Consider the following 24134-nt stretch of genomic DNA (forward strand, 5'->3'; position numbering starts at 1 on the left):
TCCATTGTTCCAGAGAATAATGCCCTAGCCTGGCCAACCCTCTCCCTAAAACTGGCAACATCCTTGTCGATCATTTCTGCACTCTTTTTTCCAGTTTAACCATATCTTTCCTGTAATAGTGTGACCAAATCTGTACACAGTACTCCAAGTGCAGCATCACCAATGACGTGTACAACTGCAGTGTAATGTCCCAACTCCAATACTCAATGCCCTGACTGATGAATGCCGCTGTACCAAATGTCTTTTTTACAATCACTGTCTACTCTACTGCTTTCATGTAACTATGTATTTGTACTATTACCACCTCCTCTTCTATTGCACTCCATCGTGCACTGTCATTCATAGTGTAAATCCTATGCTGGTTTGAAATTACAGATTGTATCACCTCACATTTGTCTGTACTGAAGTCCATTTGCCATTACTCACCTCTCTTCCCTAACTAATCTAGATTAACCTTCTTCAGTATCAGCAACACATCTACTTTAATTTAATCTGCGAGCATATTAATCAAACTTTGTGCATTTACACCAAAATATTTATGTACAGAACAACGAGGTCCAAACACGCTGCACTCCATTGCAAGAAGGAACCTTTAAGCACCATACTCTGCTTTCTACCACCAAGCCAGCTTTAAATTTTGGATCTACCTAACTAACTTACAGATATATATCTTTATTTGTGCCTACAAATTGTCTATCTCATTAAAACTATTTGTGAATTTGAATAAAAAATCTTTAATTCATTCCATTACTGTCACACTTTGCTGCAGTCTGATTTAGGTGAAGCCAACTCCAATGGACAGGCTCCCTTTTTCCCTGAGCTGGAGATAATATTTCAGCATTGAACCCCCTTTCTCCACAATTCCTTTTAGGCTATGTATGCAACTCTCCATTATGTTAGACCCTATGCCACTTTGTACGTAACCTAGTTTGAAATGCAGAGTATACTACCTTTGTGTGATTTTATTAATTTTGACAAATGCTTCTTTTGCCCCCTCAAGAGTGCTGCTGTTCAAGACAAAATTTAAATTTCCAACTTGAATCTGACACAAACTGAAAGCACAAAGTAATACTATTTTCCCCACCAGTCAATCTATCATCTGAACTCCTATGTCAACTGTGTTCTAAACCTTTGTACAATCTGTTCAGTCTACAAACTGCATTTAATTTGCCGTCTGTAGAATTAATTATTTTGTGCTCACATTACAGAATAATGAAATGTGAGATAAGTTCAGCCATTCTGCGTGAATGTTTCCCAATACTAACAATGGTTAACAATAATTTGAGATTGATTTTACTTGGCAAATGCAGGAAGGGCTTGGAAGCAATTACTGTGTAGTGAGTAGAAACTACTTATTATCTGATAAAGGCTAAACAAACTACAAAAATTGCAAGATTGTGTTGATTAATGCAAATGACATGTACAGTATGTTTTGAAGTACATGTAATAAGATGAATCCGAATCAAACCTAGAAGGGGTTTAAATTTTGGTGTTTTTAATTCATGGGTAAGTCATTCCTATATGTACTGGTTTAATAAAGTTGTTTATTGTAATAGGTCTGTCTTAATTAAAATTAATGAATAAGAGATTTGTTCAAATTATTTGTTCAGTACAGTCATATAGTATTTGGTATAAAATTTATCTTAGGATCATGCAAAAATCATGGCATAATTAAAGAAAGAAAAGCTGTAAAATTAATTGTGGTTAAGTAAAATCCCAACTCTTGAGGCAATGCTCTGTTCAAGTTTACCAGCCATGGAATCCGTAGTATTAGCTTCTTTGGGAGAGGAACAGGTTAGGAAAGAAAATAGAAATAGTTGAGGGGAGAGGGGAGGGGAGCCTACATACGTAAACCTGTGGATTGTGATAGATGCACTGGAGGACTAAATTAAGGTTAGGGTTCATTTAGATTTCTTTTGAAATTGATATGGAAAAATGGTGACAATTATGCATTACAAATCTGAAGCTTTATTACTGGGGCACAAATTATTTGCAATGTGCTTGTATGTTTGCAAATTATCTTAGAGTCACATGGGGATTCCTATTATAAACTGTGTGATTTATGTCTTAGTATCTGTAAAATATTCTCTGTCCAGTCATTATATTGATGGTCCTGATGTGTTCAAAAACGCTGTTCAAAAACAATTTTATCTGAACATCATTTGTCAGTACCATTGAAGAGATAACTACCTACATATTTTCTGATCTATAAATGTAAAGTACCATACTCTTTTAGATTAATTTCTGAACAAAATGCATCCTAAGTGCCACATTGACAATAGTTCAGGTTGTCATGGCAACTTGTTTTATCTGTGATTACAATACTCTTGGATATAAAATGCTGTACACAATTGTTTCAGTATAAACATCAGCTGCATAACACCAAGGCACAAATTTCCTGAACTTGGAAATATCTGGGAGACTTAGGGCTATTACTGGACTGAACGTCCCATACCATTATTTACTTCATGGGGTAGGTGGAAGTTTAATTCAAGTGACGAAAGAGAGGGAAGAAATGGTAATTGATAAAGGTTACTATGGTGACAAAAAGCAACTATTCAAGCAACATGCTGTGGCCTACACTTCTATAGAGTATGGTTTTGAAAGCTACAAAAGTAAAATTAAGGATAAAAGCTAAATTTGCATTATTGTTCATTGCAGCAAACTCTGCGCTTTGCTAATCAATGGAATTCTACAAGTGAATTAATATGGTTTTTATTGAAGGCATTTACATAGCTCTTCCACAAATAGAATGTTCCAGACTTTTCTGAAAAGCAACTATTCAATATATTGCTCACTGTGGTATAAGACAATAAACATCATTTTAGGTGATCTTGTTTGTTTCTGTTCCCAGGAAAAAAAAATGGAAGAGAATTTTAGATCTTTTACTTTTCAGCTTTTCCTTGGCATTGAAAAGTACACCATTATGCTTATGTAAAACCCTTACTTCATGGAAAATGCACTTCTCTCCAAAAATAAAATGAACATTCAAATATTGCATTCAACATTATCAACTTCTAGGAAGATTCTACAAGTATAAATTCCATGTTAACTGGAAAGTTCAAGGATAGATTCACTTACTTATGTGGAATTAACCAATCTCAACCAGATGAAAGTTGGGCACACTGGGCCATGTGGTTTCACATATGCATGATGTACATTGAATTTAAAAATGTTACTCACATTAATTTTCTAAATGTGCTATTTAAAAAAAAAAGTGGCTACTCATCTTAATTTCCATTCCCTTTTAGACCTGTCTCTTCATGGCCTCCTCCACTGCCATGATGAGGCCAACTTAGGCTGAAGAAACAATAGTTGGTATTGCATCTGTTAGCCTCCAACCTGATGCCATGAGCCTATATTCCTCTAACTTCTGGTAATCACCCCGCCTCTCTTTTTCCATTCCACATTCTGGTTATTCTCTCTCTCCACTTCTTACCTCTCCATCACCTCCCGCAGTTCCCCTCCTTCTTCCTTTTGTTACATTATCATCTATGAGATCTTTCTTCTTCAGCCTAACTTTTTCTACCTAACACCTCCTAGCTTCTTATTTCATCCTCCCTCCTCCACCCATCCACCTTTCCTCCCGCCTGGCTTCACCTATCATTTGCCAGCTTGCACTCCTGCCCCCCCCCCCACCCCAAATGTTCCTATTCTGGCCTCTATTCTCTTCCTTTCCAGTCCTGATGGAGAGTCTCAGCCTGAAATGTCAACTGTTTATTCCCCTCCAGAAATGCTGCCTGATCTGCAAAGTTCCTCCAGCATATTGTGTGTATTGTTCAGTATGGAGAATTATTCTCCATACCACTCTGGATTTCACTCCTTAAGGGTAAATATATTATACTTTTCAAAGCTACCATGAATGTTGTATTTGAGGAGAAATGTTTGTAGGGTCCATAATGATCTACTTGCTAATTATCCCTCTTTATGGTGAAAATCTAACCCTTTTCTGACTTTAATCCTTTCACCCTTTCAGCAACCTAAGAAAAAGGATTCTGGCAGAGAGATCTCAGGAATAGCACCTTACAACTCAGCTGAACAATCAATTGAATGAAACATTTGATCTTAGCTAAGCTAATATCTAACAGCAAAACACTGCACCCATTGGAAATCCGAAATAAAATAATGCTATATAAAATAAACTCAGCAACCAGGCAGTATCGATGGAGTGAGGTAGATTTAATACTTTAGTTTAATTACTTTTTTATCAGATGTGGGAAAAATATATACAATTTGTTTTAATTTTTTTAATATTGAATTTTCAAATGGTTATAGAAGGAAAAAAAATTGTCAACCCTTCCCCCCTCCCTTTAACCCCTCTGCCCTTACATATCCCTGTAGAAAGAGAGAAAAAAGAGAAAAGAAAGAAAGAAAGAAAGAACGAAAGAATACCTGGATATCGGAAGATCACCACATGCTCCATGGAGTTCATAATAGCTTTAGTATATATATTTCTTTCTTTCCCCAAATAACCAATAATTTTATCTTTGGAGCACCTATATATTTAATCCTATCTTTTGTAAATAAGGGTGCCAAATTTTCAAAAATATTTCTTATTTATCTCTTAAATTATAAGTAATTTTTTTCAAATGGAATGTAGCTAAAAGCTGTATCTATTTTCAATTTCTTAATGTATGTTAAAATTCTTTTTCTTTTCACTGGTTCATTAAGTCCATTAACGTTAAAACTTTTAAAATTCAGTAAATTAGTCATTATTTTTAACAGGGTTACTCCAGTCTATAGTAATGCCTAACTTTTCAACTTTCGTAGTACCTTGGGGAATTTTTTTAAAAATTCTGCGTGTTGCTATGTGTCTCTCCACCCCCCCCACCCCCCCCCCCCCCCCGATTGTCCAGGCAAAGAAAGAAAGATTAAAGAAAAATAGATTATAAAGAAAAAAAGATAACAAAATACCCCCATACTAATGTTGTGAATAAAGAAAAAACGCAACATTACCCCCCTCCTTTGTGCGGGTCATGGCAATCGCCATGATTACACATGTGAATCCTGTAGCAATCAATCCGAAATTCCCCCAGCTCCCCTATAACATAAAAAAGTATATATAAGAGAAGAAAAAAATAAAATCACTACTCTCAATTAATATTTCTCAAATTTTTACTTTTCTCCCCCTGTATCATATAATTAAGAATATATTTAAATATTCTTCTGTCCTTAAACATCCATCAACTCCATTCACTGTCCCTGTCTTCATCTTTAATCCATTTCACTTTTAAATCTTTGGCTGTAGTTAGCGAATATTTGGGAGTTCTTGTGCAAATTCTTCTGCATCCCGATAATCAGTAAAAGATCTTTTTCTGTCATCCAAAAAAATTATCAGGGTTGCCAGGTGGCGCAATATAAATTTATAACCCTTTTCCCATAAAACTTTTTTTGCTGGGTTAAATTCCTTCTTTCTCTTCAAAAGGTCATAACTTATATCAGGATAGAAAAGAACTGTTTTCCCTTCTATCATCAATGGCCCGTTTCTCTTTCTGGCACGTTGGGCAGCCGCCTTCAGGATCTTTTCATCATCTTGATATCTTAAGCATTTTATCAAGATTGATCATGGGTTTTGATGAACTTGAGATCTTGATCTTAAGGCTCCGTGAGCCCTTTCAATTTCAATTAACTGGGTTCCTTCTTCCATTTCCAAAATTTCCAGAATCCATTTTTGAAAAAAAATTATTGGATCCTCTCCCTCTATACCTTTAAGTCCAACAATCTTAATATTATTTCGTCTGTTAAAATTTTCAAGTATATCCACTTTTTCCAACAACTGTTTTCTTATGTTATCCTCCATTTTATATAATGGTGTCTCCCGTTATTTCTTACAAGTTTTTAATTTTCTTATCCATTTTGTCCTGTCTTTTCGTCATTTTATCAAACATAATCTTCATATTTTTAATATCTTTTTTATTACTTTTAATGCTTTTAATTCATGCATTATTTGCACCAAGGATTTTTTTATGTCTCCAATATCTCCTCCAACCTCTTCCTGTTGCTCTTCTTTGTTTGTCTCTTGGTCTTCGTCTGACTTATCCAGAGAATCTGATTCCACCTCATATTCACTTTCACTTTCAGTTCTGATCATAGCTGGGATTTGTAGTTTGGGTTGCTCGTGTTTGCGCATGCCCCTTCCTTCATGCATGTGCAATTCCTGTTGCTCTTTTTTTTTGGAAACAGTTGATGTTGCTGCAGTTTCCTGTTCTGTATCGCTGGACGTAAAATGCACTTGAGCCCGAGGCTCTTTCATGGCTGCCGGCCTTGATTCTTTTCCAACTTGTGTTGTCTTCAAAGTAGTAGTTTTCTTCTGCTTCTGTTTAGAAGACATATCTTAAGACAATCCTGAGTAGTTTATGTTATTTTTAAAAAGTATTTACTAACTGTTCTTCACTTAAACATTATTTTACTGTTTTTTTACGGGAGAGCTGGATTTCCACGTCTCGATCCTACATCATCATGTGACGCCCTCCCTTTAATTTATTGAGGGAGTGGGGATGGCTATAGAAAACAAAAGGTGTATGATTGGATACAGGTGTAGATTCAATAAAAAAGAGTGATGGTGGAGCCCGTTGAAGAGGGATATAGGAAGGTTGGTGAATAATATGAAAGGCATGTTTGTGAATGGTATAAGTAGGAGAACATGAGTGAAATCTATAATTACCAGAAGAGGACAAAAAAAAATGATTGCTGGAACATGAGATACTGGACTAGATAACTGATTAGCTGAAATTGCTGAGCTCAGTGTTAATTGTAGAAGACTTTGTTTTTGCATGATTGCAGAATGTTTATTAAAATTTCAACATGATTGTCCAGCGTTATATACAGGCTGAAGAGCTGCACTATCTAACTTACAGTCCAATGTTCAAGTACAGAAGACATTTGGGATTTTGTCCCTGAGGAAACATTTCCACACAGCACAGATTTCAATTATATACACATTCAAAGTATAACCACAATAATCTCTCAGAAATACATTTTATGGTACAAACTAAACAGTCACTGAAGATGATGTTTTAGGTATTTCTTGAAGATATTAATGAAAGGAATCCTAATATTTCTTTCTGTTCTCTGCACTATTTCTTCCTCCAGTGGTGTTGCCTGGGTTGCTGAGCGCTTCCATCAAATGCATTATTTTAGACATCATTATTTTAGAACTTTAGGAAATGTGATTTTTTACTTTTAGATATAATTTCATCATTGCAATACTTCATTACTTCCTGATGACTTTTATTAAAGCCTCGTTACCCTTGGATTGCGTGTAACACATGAAGATTGAATGCTCCTCCTGCTAAAACAGTCCAGAGATCCTGAGCTGTCAGGAGCAGGATATCAAGTGGAAGCTGCCTGATTATACTTCTGGAATTCAAGAAATGCTCTGTGTGCAATAATTCTAATGACCTTCTATATTACCTTTAAACATCAACATTAATGGCTTCAATAAATAGCCTAGACAGTGACTAAAATTACAAGCCAAGCTCATGCTCCTTTATCTCAAGACAGCACAAACCAACATATAAACCTGCATGAAGAAGAATGCGTGCTTGATAAGGCTATTTGTGAAGGGAAGTTCCAGAAAATATTTTCAAACTATTTTAAATTGTCAAGGCATTTAAAAGATTAGCCATGAATAATGTTTACTGCATGTTAGTGAGCATTACGGAGGGCAATAATTAAGGTAATGAATCAAAATAATTCCCATATTAAAGAAAGCTGCTGTCAGAATAAGGAATATACAAGGCAAATTGAATGATCAAAGCACATAGCATTCATGCTCTTGAGACCAAACATGATGGACAGATGAGGGAAGAAGGTCCAGAGAGAAAAAGGGGGCAGGATAGGACGAGGTAATGAAGTGGGAAAGGAGGTATGGAGTATATTATAAAGCACGTTTTTGTTAACCTAAATTGCTTTGGTGTGGTTTCTTCATGTTGGAGCTGATTAGTGTTGAAACCTTCAGAATACGTGTTTCTTGCAAAATATATAAAGATATGGAGCAGATAGAGTGAGCAGTCACTTTAGAACTCCAGCAACCTAAATTTGTTTCTAATCTCTGGTGCTGTCTTGTGTAGTTTGCATGTTCTCCCTGTGGCTATGTGGATTTCCTCCACGTACTGTGGTATTGCTGGGTGGAGTGGCTCGAAGGCCTATTCCATGCCCTATCTCAATAAACAAAGAACAACAGTTTGGCAGGGACCACATCGGCTGAAAGGTCTCTTTCTGTGCTGCAGTACTCTACGATTCTATAACAATGTTTAATATGAGACCAAGCAAGTACAATAAAAACAGTTTGCATTTAAAATAAAACTGAGAATCTTAAAAGGAAAAGCAGAAGTAAGGTTGTCATAATCAAACAATTTTACCAATAGAAGTCTTTTTGTTACAGAGCACCTGGATCTGTCTTTTAAAGAAACCTGTCTGTCTTTTAGTATTAATCCGTTCTTTAACACTGGGTTATAGAATTGCCAGCATATTGAACAAGATATTTGCAAAAATAATCGCTCCTTTATTCCTTTGCTACAGCAGATGTGCAAAAACAAAAACAAGGCCTGTTAATATTAATGAAATCCAAAGTACTGCACTCATCAGTCTCACTGCTAAAATAGAAATGCCATGCCCTAGCATGAGTCACGTGACATCACTTATGCAACGGTGACAATCACTTCACTCCCACTCTATGATACTTAGCCTTCTGCTGAATCTCTCTCTCCATTAAATCATGAAATACCAAAGGACCGACTGGAATATTCTGGATTCTCAGCAAGCAAAATCTTGACAAAACAAAAAGTATTATTCATACATAGCTTTATATAGAATGCAGCAAGAATCCTGATGTCTCCAAAATACTTCACAGCTTCTAATGTGGTTTACATTTTTTCACATCCTCTCTAATACATTTCTAGTTATTTTATTTTCAAAGTAACTGAATGGATTATGAAATTATTAGCAGATTTGATAATTTCTCTGAACTCGAGCAAAATTGTTAGTTTCTAGAATTTTCAAGTTGAGTATTTACATCTTGCTTCATAAAGTATACTTCTGCATTCAAAAATATTTTGCTTAACATGCACTAACTTTATTAAATAATATTTGTAAACTTATACTGACAAAAAGAGCAGCAATGTTATTGGATCATGATGCTTTTGTGATCTGATTGTTGCATGTACACACAATGAATAAAGAAAGGCAAAGGAAAAAGTAATTGTGGTCGACTCATACTCAGATTACAGATAACGAAAACTTCCAGTGATAACAATTAACCTATAACATAGCCAGAATCAAGTCACGTGCTACTGAAAACCAAAAAGTTTCTAGAAAAATACAGAAGCAAACGTACCATAATTACTGGAAAATTCACTGAGTAATTACGTTTCTATAAAATTAAAAGCATGCATAGGAAACTTGATCTGCAAAAAAAAAATCACAATTCTACAGCCCAATCCAACATAGTACAGGAAATCGGTTCAAAATCACAGAATGTGATACTTATCTATGATACACAAGATTCTTAATTGTTTTTAAACTCCACAAGTTTAAACCAAACTCAATGTTCACCAAAAGCTCATTGCTGATTGTTGAATTAACTATGCCACACATTTGGTCAGCATGGTTTGCTACCACACTGGGATGTCCATTTTGAACACTCAGTCCATGGCGTGTTCTACTTGAGTTGTTTTTCTAAAAAGTTTATGCACATTTCAGAAAAAAACAGCTGTTGAATACATTTCATTGCTGACCAACTAGCAGATGTGATCAGAGTTTATTTTTTTCAGATGTCTAGATATTGAAAGCATCTCTATTAATGTAATATCACTGTGTACTTCAAATTTTAGAGTGCTTATGGAGTAATTTAAATTAATCAGGTTTACTGAGGCTGACTTGTGACTTGTAAATTATTTGTTCAGCCTGATTTTTTCTGGTGCATTTATCAGGTCAGATTGCAAAACATGATAACATTTTTTTGTTTCAGCTGCAGATAACTACACCAATTTATAGTGCGGTAAAGGGATATTACTTTCAAACCAGAACTATGAAGTAAAGGCTATTCTGCAGAACAGAAAGCATTTATCTTAAGGTCAAATATACAGTTAAAAATAAAGATTATATTGTTTAAGATACCTCACCAAGGTCCAGGGTGACCTGCATTTATGCTTACTACACCTTTCAGCAGATAAGTGATCTGGTCAGGAATCAACAATTTCTGGACCTGGATATTTTGGTGTAAGAACTTCTCCATCACTGACCCAGGTGTTTTGCAACAGTGCTCCTTGCATCAGATTGCTGAAGACATTGTACAACCATGCACTTCTTATCTATTTCAGTCAGTAGTCTGGGGCAGTTGTCCAGGTTACTGTGTACACTGTTGGATCATCCAGCTACATTAATAACACATTTAAAGTTATTGTCCATGAATGGTCAGGACATGTATAGCAGTCATATATAATTGGTGGCTGCATCTTCAATGCAGTTATAGCATATGAAAATCCAGCTCTGCAGTCCATCAATGTGTATGCTTCCTCTCTGGGGAAAGAATGGCTAACCATCTTTCAGAACTTCCTGCTGTGTTCACAAACCACATGTGGGCACCTGTTTCACTGGTCATCATTGCACGTCAATGTATGTTTCGATGCACATGCGACAAATAAAACTAATCTTTGGACTATCCAGCAAACTGTAGACTCCTGATTGAAATGTTATAATGTGCCAAGCTGCACGGTGTCTTCAGTGACCCTAAGGCTGGAGCATTGCTGGTTGAGACCAGTTGGAGAAGTTTGAGTTGACAAGACTTCAAGAATGTGCCCCAAATACAGTATTGTTGCTCTGATCCACAGGTGTCACACCACTGTTCTTTTCCCCTGATTCTGCTTTGGGCTGTCTGAAGGTCCCATTTTTTGGAAAAATGCATGGTGACTGCAGAAAACATCAAACCACTTTTTGGAAAATGATTAAAGTTCTTTTTGATTCCCCTGTTTGGAACCAATTAAAAAGCGACCTTCAAGTATTTATTCTTCCTCAAGGGTTTTCAGAAATTGAGAAAGAATAAAAGAGAAATTTAATAATGAATATCTTTTATGTGTGCTCACTTGCTTTGTTAGATATCTGTCTTCCCTTATAGATATTCACAAGAGATTAATATGTATTGATAGAGGAATTTGCATTTTTTATTTTTATTTAACTTAATTACATATTTGGCACAATTGAAAGGCCCCAGTACTACAGTTTAATACCCAATCATCGTGGCTATTCAGGTTGTGAAAACTCACCCTTACAGACTTTGCAAATCCCTATCCAAATAACTGAGATGCAGAATAAAATTCACTCTTGTGGAATTTGTATGGAAAGAAAGTAAATCAAAGCTATTTTTTTAAACTCATGTTTCTTGATGCATGTGCAGATGACGGGACTTCAGTTATAGAAGATTCTGATATGTCTTGTTTCCTAAGAATACCAACATTCCCCTCCTCTTCCCCCTCCCCCCCATGTACAATTTGGATCCAACTGTTTGTGCCCAGTTTGTCTATTTTTTTTACAATAGGTGTGAAATAAATCATATTCTGTACTCAAAATAGTAACAAAACTTTTTGTATTTGTAGATATAATCAACTTCATCATGCATTGAGAATATTAGAGCTGCATTACTGTTCCAATAATCCCAAAACTACCAGGACCATAACTTGCTGAGAGCCTTTTGTGGAAGAACTCCTGAAGCAAATTGATTTATTGGTACTAAGTCAAATTGCAGGTGTTATGGGGAAGATAACCAGAACAAGAGCAGTTTGCTAGAAAGGCAAATAGATTACTCACAAGAAATACTCAAGTTCCAGTAACAAAACAAGATGTGTCTGGAATGAACAAAGCCTTCAATCTATCAATTCTGGCCATTTGTCAACATTTTATTCAGTTGTGGTAGGGAAATGGAGCATTTGAATGGAGCCAATAAGTTTGCATTATTGTACTGTATTCTATAAATGCTTTAGTTATATCAGAAGTAGGGCACAAGTATAGCATTAGCAGTCTGTAATATTAACTTATCAAACATTAATAATCATAACTTATTTATAGGGCATTTTCATACAGATGATGTAGTTTAAGGTGATTTACAATGGGATAAAGTGCAAACATGAAATCAAATTTAAAAAAAACATGGAAGTAAAAGACAAATATCTGTTCTTTAAAAACAAGGTTAAATAAATACTTATTTGAGCTGCGGTTTAGAAGTGTCAACTGAGTCTGCATCCCTTTCAGTTTTTGATGTTGAATTCCACAGTTTAGCCACATAGTTCAAAAAAGCTGACCTGCCAATTATCTTTTGAGGGAGATTGGGAGGAGACCCGAGATCTCCAGCAGGATTATAAAACAAAAACAGTTCTGTAATGTACTCTGGTCCTAGATCATTAAGAGCTTTCAAAACAAGTAAGGGAAATCAATTCTAAAAGATGCAGGAAGCCAGTCCAGAATAGCTAGGACAGGAGTGATATGTTCTCTCATCCTGATTTTAGTTAAAAGTCTAGCAGCAGCATTCTGAATGAGTTGAAGTTTGCCAATAGATTGCTTTGGAAGGCCATTATAAAGTGCATTGTAGTAATCTAGTCTATTCGATACAAAGTTTTTCAGCATCATTAGAAGTGTAGAAGTGTTGCTCTGGTCACTTTGTTTATGTCAGATTTAAAATTCAAATCCGAATCAAGGATAATACCCAGGCTTGGTAAACTTCTGATTTTAGAAGGGGAGCTGTGTTCCCAAGTTTATCAAGAAGTTTATTTCTTTTGGCTTTGAGACCAATCAAAAGTATTTCAGTTTTATCTCCATTTAGTTTTAGGAAATTATTGCTCAGCCATTTGTTTATTGAGTCATAACCATAAATCAGAGAAGATAGGGTGTTATCAGCATCTCAGCAGAGATATACAATTAATTGTGTGTCATCTTCATTAACTGTGGGAATCAAGTTTATGTTCTCCAACGATGTCTCCTAAGAGGAGTGTGTATAAGGACAAGAGGAGTGTGTATAAGGACAAGAGTAGTGGCCAAGACAGTTCCCTTGAACAATACCAAAAGGTACATCATATCTCTTAGAAAATTGGTCTCCAAGACAGACAAAAAAAATTCTAAATTATATGAGCAAAACCAATTAACAGGATTGACTACTAGAGAGGCCAGACCAGTTCTCAAGGCAATCTAGGCGAATGTTGTGATCTATTGTGTTGAAGGCAGCACTTAGATCTAGAAGAATTAAAAATGAGACTCTGTTTTGCATTAGTACTAGCATAAGGCCACTGACAGTTTGGTAAGGGTTGTCTCCATGCTGTGTTTTGCTCTAAAATCTTGACTGAAACTTTTCTCAAAAATCATTTTCATTGAGAACATTGAGCTGGTTGAAAATGACTTTCTCAAGGGAAGATTTGATATAGGCCTGCAGTTAGCTAGTACCTCACTATCAAGGTATGGTTTTTTTAAGGAGGGGTTTGGCAGCCTCCAATTTTGAAGGCATTTGGAATACCTCCAGATTCAAAAAAAGTGTAAATAATTTTCCTAACATTTGAAAATACTATTAAAAGAGTCCTTAAAAAGTGTGGTAGGGACAGGATTGAGACAGCAACTCTTCTTTTCTTTTTTCTTTTTATATCTTTTTATTAATTTTAAACAAACATAAAAGAAACATAGATACAGAGAGTTTGAGAATACATAATTAATAGGTTAAAGTATAAATACAAATAGATGATAATCCGTATATAATAACCTCCCAAACTCATAGTGATTACGAAAAAAGGAGTAAATAAGAAAAAAGCCCTCCAAAAAAAAACCTAACCAACATGGGCCATTGCATTATGTCAAGTATACACAGTAGCGTCAATAACTCCGCACCTCCATCCAAATAGTTAAGGATAATAATAGTGAGGCTTAGGAAAAGTCAGTTTAGCTCATATGAAAATGTTGAATAATGGTCTCCAAGTTTCTTCAAATTTAATTGAAGGGTCAAAAACAACACTTCTAATTTTTTTCTAAACTCAAATAAGAAATAGTTTGAGAAAACCACTGAAATATGGTTGGAGGATTAATTTCTTTCCAATTCAATAGGATAGATCTTCTAGCCATTAACGTAACAAATGCAATCATCCGCCGGGCTGAAGGGGATAAACAACTATTATCCACCATTGGTAAACCGAAAATTGCAGTAATAGGATACGGATGCAAGTTGATATTCAGAACTTTTAAAATAATACCGAAAGTATCTTTCCAATAATTTTGCAAGCAGGGGCAAGACCAAAACATGTGGGTCAATGAAGCAACTTCAGAATGACATCTGTCACAGGTTGGATTAACATAAGAATAAACTCGAGCAAGTTTATCCTTAGGCATATGAGCCCTATGTACAACCTTAAATTGTATTAGGGCATGTATAGCACAAATAGAAGAAGAATTGACTAATTGTAAAATTTTCTCCCACTGCTCAGTGGGTATAAGACAATGAAGTTCTTTTTCCCATTCCTTCTTAATTTTTCTGATAATTCTGGCTGTATTTTCATGATCATATTATAAAAGATGGCTACTAAACCCTTCTGGCAAGGATTCAGAGCTAAAAAATTTTCCGTTATGTCCATTGGACATAATTTCGGAAAAAAACTGTAACATATTATTCAAGAAATTTCTAACTTGCAAGTATCTAAAAAAATGAGTTTTAGGCAAATTATATTTATTAGATAGCTGTTCATAGGACATAAAACTATTGTGTAAAAAAATTAATTAATATAATTTATACTCCTTCATCTAAAATACCAGAATGTGTTATTTCCTTAGATGCTGAAAAAGCATTTGATAAAGTTGAATGGCCATATTTATTTAATATGTTGCAGAATTTTAATTTTAGTTTAAAATTTATATCATGGATTAAATTAATATATTATAAACCTTTGGCTTCGGTTCTTACCAATAATCAGAGATCTCCTTTTTCTCAGTTATCCCGTGGTACGAGGCAAGGCTGTCCTTTAAGTCCTTTATTATTTGACATTGTTTTGGAACCTTTAGCCATTGCCATTCGTGAATCACGTAATATTTTTGGTATTACTCGTGAGGAAGGGACTTATAAGTTATCATTATATGCAGATGATTTGTTACTATACATATCTGACCCTGAGAGATCTATTCCTGCTATTTTGTCCTTGCTTACTCAGTTTAGTAGCTTTTCTGGTTACAAACTAAATTTTGATAAGAGTGAATTATTTCCATTAAATATGCAAGTTCCAATTTATAAACACTTACCATTTAAACTTGTTACAGATCATTTTACTTATTTGGGTATTAAAATTACCAAGAAACATAAGGATTTATTTAAAGTTAATTTTTTACCTTTAATTGACCAAATCAAGTAACTTGTTACCAGGTGGTCCCCATTATCTTTGTCACTGGTTGGTCGAATTAATGCTATTAAGATGATAGTATTACCCAAATTTTTATATTTTTTCCAAGCATTACCAATTTTTATTCCTAAATCTTTTTTTGATATTATTGACTCCAAAATATCCTCGTATGTGTGGCAGAATAAAAATCCTAGATTAAGTAAAAAATATTTACAGAAGCCTAAGAAGGAAGGTGGTTTGGCTTTGCCAAACCTGAGATTTTACTATTGGGAAGTTAATATTTGATATTTAATATTTTGGACACAAGAATCGATTATAGTATCTTGCTCACAATGGGTAAATTTGGAATGTTAATCTGTACAAGACTTCTCATTGTTTTCTATTTTAGGATCTTCGCTTCCTTTTGCTATATCTAAATTGAATAAACAAATAACCAATCCTATAGTTAAACATACATTACGAATATGGTTTCAATTTCGTAAATTCTTTGGCTTGAATAAGTTTATCTTATCAAGCCCTATTATATAACTTTTATAAGCCCTATTATAACTTTTTTTCGGCCCTCTTTTTTGGATCACGCCTTTGTATTATGGAAAACAAAAGGTGTAACATGTTTTCGTGAACTGTTTCTATGACAAATATAGCTAAAAGAAGATAAATAATAAAATACCAAATTTTCTAATGTTACATTTCTTGGGTGAAGTTCCATTAGACTGGAAAATTGCGAATGTGTCCTCTTTTGTCAAAAAGAAAATTTTGGTTCCATATGGTTGATAAGACTAGTCCAGAAAGTTAAAGTACCTGTGACCCAATGTGTGCTGGTGAACTGGGTACAAAATGCACTTGATGAAAAGAGGCAGAAAATGGTGGAGGGTTGTTTGACTGTCACCTGGGGTGTACCTCAAGGACAATAGCTGGGACTTTAGTTGTTTATGATATACAAAAATGACAGATGAGTTAGGTAGTCTGAATTGTAAGTCTGCTGATGAAACATAAATTGGTAGAATTATAGAGCAGAACATTTTGAATGGATACACAGGGACATAGATCTGCAAGAAATCTAGTTTTTATAGGTTGTGGTGAGCTACTTTCTGCAACTGTTGCAATCGCTTTGGTGAAGATATCATGAATCTAGAATTTACTCTCAGTAGCAGTGAAGTACTGACAATCTATTTCTAAGTCAGGATGGTGCATGATGTGAAAGAGAAATGATTTTCCTCCTCTCACAGTAAATTTTGGCCAATAATGAATTGTGATTTCAGCAATCAGAGCACAAGACAACATACAGAGCCACTTTAAAAAGAAATTTTGTGCAATGTGAACTGCTCTCTCGTTTTGTGAACTCTGAAATTAGATATGCCTGCACAATTACACCATCAGTGTTGTTGTTTGGAGCTTCCAGTGTTGACCTACTTCAGTGTTTTCTGACTTTGTAGTGTAGCCAGGTATTTCTGGCTAGGCAGCATGACATTATCCGTTGTCTTAAATCTCAGAACACACAGAGCAATGAATTTGATGAAACAACATTAGCAAAATCACAGATTTTAATCCTGAAGGCATAATACATTTGGATGGAAATCATCAATGAGATTGTGTTCCAATTCATGAAATTCTTCCCTCTTCCAACAGATGCAGAAGGGAACCTGTGTCGAAGCAGTCACCTGTTACAGGTAACTCTGTCAATGCACCGCTTCAATGTATCATCAACAGAGCTACTGCAGAAGCTCATCACACTATATCCTTTTGCTGCAATAAAGCTTGAACTGTAAAGTAGGTGAGAGTGTGCCCAGATCATAAACAGGCAGGATAAAATATGCAACTCTAATAATTTGTCAAAACATCCTTTCAATTGTGAAATATAAAAAACAGAAAATGTATTCTCCTCAACTTCACTTTATTCCGTTAACGTCAGCTCTGGCTCAGCTGTGGTTCTCTTATTTCTGAGTCAGAAGATTGACAGTTGAAGTACCACTCCAGAGGATAATGATCTATATTGATTCTGTAACACAGTACAGAGGGTATAGACTGACCAGGCTTGCAAAGCAATTCAATGCTCTTGATATTGTTCATTTGGTGCCAAATTTAATATCTCAATTTTAATGCAAATGATAGACTTTTAAAAGAAGTTCCTTTGCTAAGCATGTATATTACTTTAAGTCCACCATAACTGACTAGTTTTCTATTCTGTACACCCTCATATATTTATCTTGAATTCCTGTAAATGCAGTAATAATACGTCTCAACTAATGCCCGAGGCAATCATTGTCATATTCTTGCTTCTTTTTGTGAAAATATATTTCTCCTGAATCCCCTATTGGAGTTAATATTAAGAAATTTTATTAAATAGCTCACTTTTTTGTTCCCTACAAATCTACCTGTCTGTGCCAAATCCATCGAAAATCCTTTTATAATCTTGAAAACATCCATCAGTTCATTTGTAAATCATTGCTGTTCAGTTTGGTGTTGTCCCCCCTGTTGTTTTATCATTCTGGCAAATATTTATCACACAGTGTTTCAATGGCTTTATATCTGTTTTGTAATATGAATTTAAGAACTCTGCACAGATCTCGAGATGTGGTTCAGCCAGAATTTTGTACATTTAACGTAACAGCTCCATTCCATTCATTTAGGCGATTTATGTATCAGTACATCCCGATCTTTGGGGTTACAATTTAGTTACTTACTTGCTAATGTGATTTCCCACATTGATATCTAAGTTGTTAATGTATATGAAGAACAACAAGGATCCTAGCACAGATCTCTGCAGTACACTTTTGGTCACAGGCTTCCAATCATCAAAGCAATCCTGTTGGTCACTTTGGACTCTATTCTTTTGGACCAGTCTTCCATGTGGTACCTTGTTAAAGGCCAAACTGAATTTCATGTGAATGATTTCAACCATACCATCTCATTAATATATTTAGTTACCTTTTTTTTAAAAACCAAAAAAAATCTATATAAATTAGTCAGATATGGTTTCCCACCAATACATCCATGGTGTCTCTGATCACCCCCTGCATTTTCGTGTGTAGAATAATCCTGCTCCTCAGAATTTTGCCAATAATCCCCAATCATTGACATTAGACTAACTTGGCTATAATAACATTACTGTTGCCTTTTTAAAAATAAATATACTGCATTTGCTATCTTCCAGGCATTTGGTATCTCACCTGTGGTGATGAAGCTTTAAACATCTCCATCAGGGCCCCAGCAATCTCCTCCCTTCCTTGCATAGCAGGGGATAAATCTACTCAGTTCCTGGGAATTCATCACCTTTAGGCCTGCTAAGTCTTATAATATCTCATCCATTCTCATCTTAATCTACTCTAGAGTTTCATCTGAAATTTCCAACCATAAAATCTTTTCTTTCAGTGTCTGCAAATAAAAACAATTCATTTAAGATCTAGCCCACATCCACTGGCAACACATATAGATAGCTTCTTTGGTTCTGAATGGGCTCCATTATTTCTCTGGCTGCCCTGTTGTTCTTATTATATTTAGAAAACACTTTGGGATTTTCTTAATCTTAATTGCCAGTGATACTTTGTGGTCCCTTTTGCCTCTTCTTTCTATATACTGGAAGGGGCCTTCCTTACCTTTAGTGCAGAGAACCTGTCTTATGCTTTGTTTTTTTTTTGCTTATTAAACTTTTTATCCTTTGATATCCCTGGGCATGCTGTCCTTATGTGAACAATTTGGCCCTGATTGAAAATTCAAAACTCATAGGTGCAAAGGGCATTAGGAGTCCTTGTGCAGGATTCCCTGAAGGTTAACTTGCACATTGACTCAGTGGTGAGGAGGCAAAGGCAACATTAGCAGTCATTTTCAGAGGACTAGAATATAAAAGGAAAGGTGTAATGCTGAGGCTTTATATGGCATTAGTCAGACCACACTTGGAATATTATGAACAGTTTTCAACCCAGTATCTTAAAAAAAGATATGCTGGCATTGGAGACGGTCCAGTGGAGATTCACAAGAATTATTCTGGGAATAAAAAGGTTAATGTATGAGGAGCATTTGATGGCCCTGGGCCTGTACATGCTGGAATTTAGAAGAATGAGTGGGATCTCTTTTAAAGCTGATTGAATATTTTGTGAATATTAAAAGACCTAGATGAAGTGGATGTGGTGAGGATGTTTCCTATAGTGGGGAACTCTAGGACCAGAGGGCACAACCTCAGAATAGAGGGATATCTATTTAGAACAGAGTTGAGGAGAAATTTCTTTAGCTAGAAGGTAGTGAATCTATGAAATCCATTGCCATAGATAGCGTGGAGGCAAAGTCCTTTAAAGCAGAGTCCTGATGAAGGGTCTTGGCCCGAAACGCTGATAGCGCTTCTCCCTATAGATGCTGCCTGGCTTGCTGTGTTCCACCAGCATCTTGTGTGTGTTGTTGTTTGAATTTCCAGCATCTGCAGATTTCCTCGTGTTTGCTCTTAAAGCAGAGGTTGATAGGTTTTTGATTAGTCAGGGTGCCTAAGATTATGGGCAGAAAGCAGGGGAATGAGGTTAGCCATGATGGAATGGTAGAGCAGACTTGATGGGCTGAACAGCCTAATTCTGCCCCTATCCTTATGGTTTAATGGTGTGTATGGTATAATCCCCAAATAATCACCTCCTTTTGATTCCTAAACCCTGTCTAAATGGTCTAACCTAATGAACCATTTAAGGAAGCCACCCTTGTGTTTTATTGAAAATAAATAATTGCTGTTCTCAAAGATAATGCATTAAGTTGTATTTTATTGTTTATTCTCCATTATAATTATCCCTATCAATTTAAAGTTTAATCTTAATGTGTGGACCAAAGTTTTGGACGTTATTACATACATAGCAAGCTTCATGATGATTTAGAATTTTGCTTTGATCTGCAACTTCTGAAAAAAGTCTATTAATTCTAGATTCCAACTCATTTATGCAAATAGAGATCATCCATTGTCCTAGCACTAATGCACACCCATTCCTATATTTTGTAACTTTTTTTATCTTTTATATTCTTTTTGGTACCTCATGGCAAGATTGCTATCTATTGTTTTATGTCACCTGATTTCAAATGTACTGACCTTGTTGTGACTTTATCTTAGCAAAAGCCATGCACTAAGGTGGTATATTTTGGTATAAAGTAGCAGATCACATACACGTCGGCCTCAGTGGACCAGAGACCAAAGGGGTTTGGGGAGACAGATGAATCAATAAAATTTCAAGTATATTTCCCTGATACTCTGAACTCCATCCCTACAGCTGAGTTCCTCTGTTAATTTTGGCAGGTTTTGATATAACAAATAAATATGCCTGAAAAATAGATGAGCCAGGATGGATCAGTTTTTCTGCTCTGCACTTTGAGTTAAATTACTTGACCAAAGATACTGAAATGAACCTTTTTTGTAGACTGTAAGCACCTCGTGAAAAATTTGTAAGTGGTTTTTATCTGGCAATGCACACGATGAGGTTGAAAACAAAAGCATGCTGGTCCAGTGTTGATACCAAACTTTCAATGACATCTGTGACAGGAAGAAGGCTGACCCTTGCTCAGCTAGCAAAAACACCAAAGGCCAGCTGAACTTCACTTTAACACGATCGTGATAACACGATCTGACACAATTAAGAGGAAGGGATATATTTTTAGTGCTAAGGAAACTATTACCATTCAGTTTCAATTTTAGAATCTTATGAATACCCCATTCAAATTCATACCTCAGTCAAAGATTGTAGTTCTATAGAAATTTCACAACAGAGGGAGTGCAATATTACTATAATTAGAACTGCCTCAAAATGTCTGGAAGAACTGAATAAGAAAGAAAGGCTATCACCTACCTTTGCTAAATGCACATGCATTATAAGCATCTTCCATTTCTCTTCACATATCTAACACTGAAAAATAAGCAAGCATTAATTTAATGTCCCTGTAGTACTTCATCGAGTTGAAACTGTTTAAAAATAGACTGTAATCAGTGAGACTATGTTTAAAATAACCTAGGCAACAGAAGCTACTTCAGAAGACACATTAACTATTATGATAATTAGTATGTCATCGTAGAGAATGAACAGCAGGCTTGGAGAGAGATGTAAAGCTTCCCAGATACATGAAAAGGGCACACCAATGCACCAATTCATAGTGAAGTATGAGTGGCAATGCATGATGTTGGTTATATGACATATGTTAGGACAAGGATGTTTATTCCCCCTGTTGCTCTCAATCCAGATTAGAAAGGAAACAAACCTACAGTGAAGACATTTTCACCTGTCTGAGAAGGCAAATGTTATAAAATCATTAACAGCTTTCACCCTCAGGACTAGAAGTTAATGTAGTTTCATCAAATCATGAAAAGAATATAAAACTACACTTGTTATATTGTGTCTATCACACACTTCTAAAGACATTAACCCCACCTTTTGCTATCATTGTTCTGCTGTTCCCCGCCCCCAACAATTGTAACTCATGATATTGATATCTGCCTGCAAACTTTCATGTACTAATTACTTAATTGTGAGTCTACACAGTGCAGTGAACTTTGGCAGGCTTGTTGGTTACACCAAGTATCTAGAATTGCACACGTTCCATCAAGAAAACATGTATCAGAATTGGAAAAGGGTTTATTATCACTGACATATGTCATGAAATTTGTTGCTTTGCAGCAGCGGTGCTCTGCAATACATAATAGAAAAACTATAAATTACAATAAGTATTACAAAAAGAGAGGAAAATAGCAACGTAGTATTCATGGATTCATTGTCCATGTAGAAATCTGATGGTGAAGGGAAGAAGCTGTTCCTGAAACATTGAGTATGTGTCTTCAAGCTCCTGCACCTCCACCTTGACGGTAGCAATGAGAAGATGGAATGTCCTTGGTGATTCTGGTCCTCAGTGCATCACCTTTTAAAGGTGTCCTTGATGCTGGGGAGGGTAATGTCCATGATGGAGCTGGCTGAGTTAACAACTTTCTGAAGCTTTTTCTAATCCTGTGCAGTGACCCCATTATATTAGACAGCGATGCAACCAGTTAGAATCCTCTCCATGGTACCTCTATAGAAATATGCTAGAATCTTTGATGACATACTAAGTCTCTTCAAACTTAATGAAACTCCTAATGAAATGTATCCTCTGTCATGCCATTTTTGTAATTGCATCAATATGTTGGGCTGAGGATAGACGTTCAAGCATATTGATACCCAGGAACTTGAAACTGCTTGCCCTTTCCACTGCTGATTCCTCAATGAGGACTGGTATGCATTCCCTTTGCTCGAATGCAACAATGGTTGTGGCATTGGCAAATTTATAGATGGCATTTAAGCTGTGCCAAGCCACACAGTTGTATGTACAGAGAGAGTAGAGCAGTAGACTAAGCATGCATCTTTGAAGTACGCCAGTGTTGATTGTAAGTGAGGAGATGTTATTTCTGATCCGCATTGACTATGGTCTGCTGGTAAGGAAGTCAAGGATCCAGTTGCAGAGGGAGGTACAGAGGCCCAGCTTATGGACCTTGTTGATGCTGAGGGTATGAGTGTGTTGAATACTGAGCTGTAATCAATATATTGCAGCCTGGCATAGGTTTTGCTACTGTCCAAATGATTCAAGGCCAAGTGGAGAGCCAGTGGGATTGTATGTGCTGTAGACCTATTGTGGTAGGCAAATTGCAGCAGGTTCAGCTCCTTACTTAGGCAGGAAATGATTCTGGCCATGTCCAATCTCTCAACTGTAGATGTGTGTGCAACTGAGTCATAGTCATTGAGGCAGTTCATCCGGCTCTTCTTGGGCACTGGTAGGATTGTTGCCCTTTTGAAGCAGGTGGGAACCTCTAACTGCAGCAGTGAGAGATTGAAGATGTCTTTGAAGGACTCCTGTCAGTTGGTTGGCGATTTTTCAGTACCATACCTGGTACACCATCAGGGCCTGATGCCTAGCAGGGGTTCACCTTCTTGAAAGATGTTCTGACGTTGACCTCTGAGACAGAGATCACAGGGTCACCAGATGCTTCAGGGATTTGAACAGGTGTAGTTTTATTCACTCTTTTAAAGCAGGCATAAAAGATGTTGAGCACATCTGAGAGTGAAGCATCACAGTCATTCAGGTGATGTTGATTTTTCTTTCTCAGGGATGGCATTAATTGAAGCCACCCTATATTTGGCAGAAATCAGGGAGATACCAACCTTTGCCTTGCTGCTCCTCAAGAACTCCTGTGTAGGTGGCATTGTTCGTACTCATTAAAAATCCAACACAACGCATCAGAAAGACCTAAAATTATGATAAAGTTCAAAATTTTAATTTTTTTTATCAAAATACTTATGTCACCCAGAGATTCGTTTTCTTGAAATGAATTAAATGAGAAATTATAAATGGGTTGCTCACTCAAATTGTTAATAAATAAATATGCCAATGCTGGTAATGGAAATACTTTAAAACAGTAGAAAATTCCAACAATTTGAACGTATAGAAAAGAGCTTGTGATGTCATGGAGATTGATACCTTTGTATCATCCCACCTAAAAATGATTTGGAGCAACTGCATGCAGTATACATCCATTCCTGTCTTGTCATCACTCTTTCAGCTCCACCCTCCAAATTATCAGGCTGCTTCTCTGATGTCTGGCTCTGAATAAGTAGAAAATTTCTTTAACATCAGCCCCTCCCATTAAACACTTAACTCTTCTGGGTACTTGTCTAAATCTGAACTAGATTGTTTGCAACATCAGTCACAGATGACCCTAAGTTTGCCTGTTTCCATATTTTTCTGAGCTCCTCTGATGCAGGGACCCTCATTTTCAAAGATTGGGAAACAAGGTAG

General features: G+C 36.0%; 1 protein-coding gene across 1 annotated transcript in view; it reads left to right on the forward strand.

Moving 5' to 3' along the window:
- Positions 1 to 24134, forward strand: part of LOC132384505 (RAS guanyl-releasing protein 1-like) — a 99380-nt gene that overhangs the window by 28148 nt on the left and 47098 nt on the right. Inside the window, exon 3 of the mRNA XM_059955660.1 lies at positions 16986 to 17091. Within this exon, the coding sequence (XP_059811643.1) occupies positions 16986 to 17091 (106 nt within the window). The remainder of the gene's footprint in view (positions 1 to 16985; positions 17092 to 24134) is intronic.

Source organism: Hypanus sabinus, chromosome 2 (genome assembly GCF_030144855.1).
Source record: "Hypanus sabinus isolate sHypSab1 chromosome 2, sHypSab1.hap1, whole genome shotgun sequence".
In the NCBI taxonomy this organism is placed as follows: domain Eukaryota; kingdom Metazoa; phylum Chordata; class Chondrichthyes; order Myliobatiformes; family Dasyatidae; genus Hypanus; species Hypanus sabinus.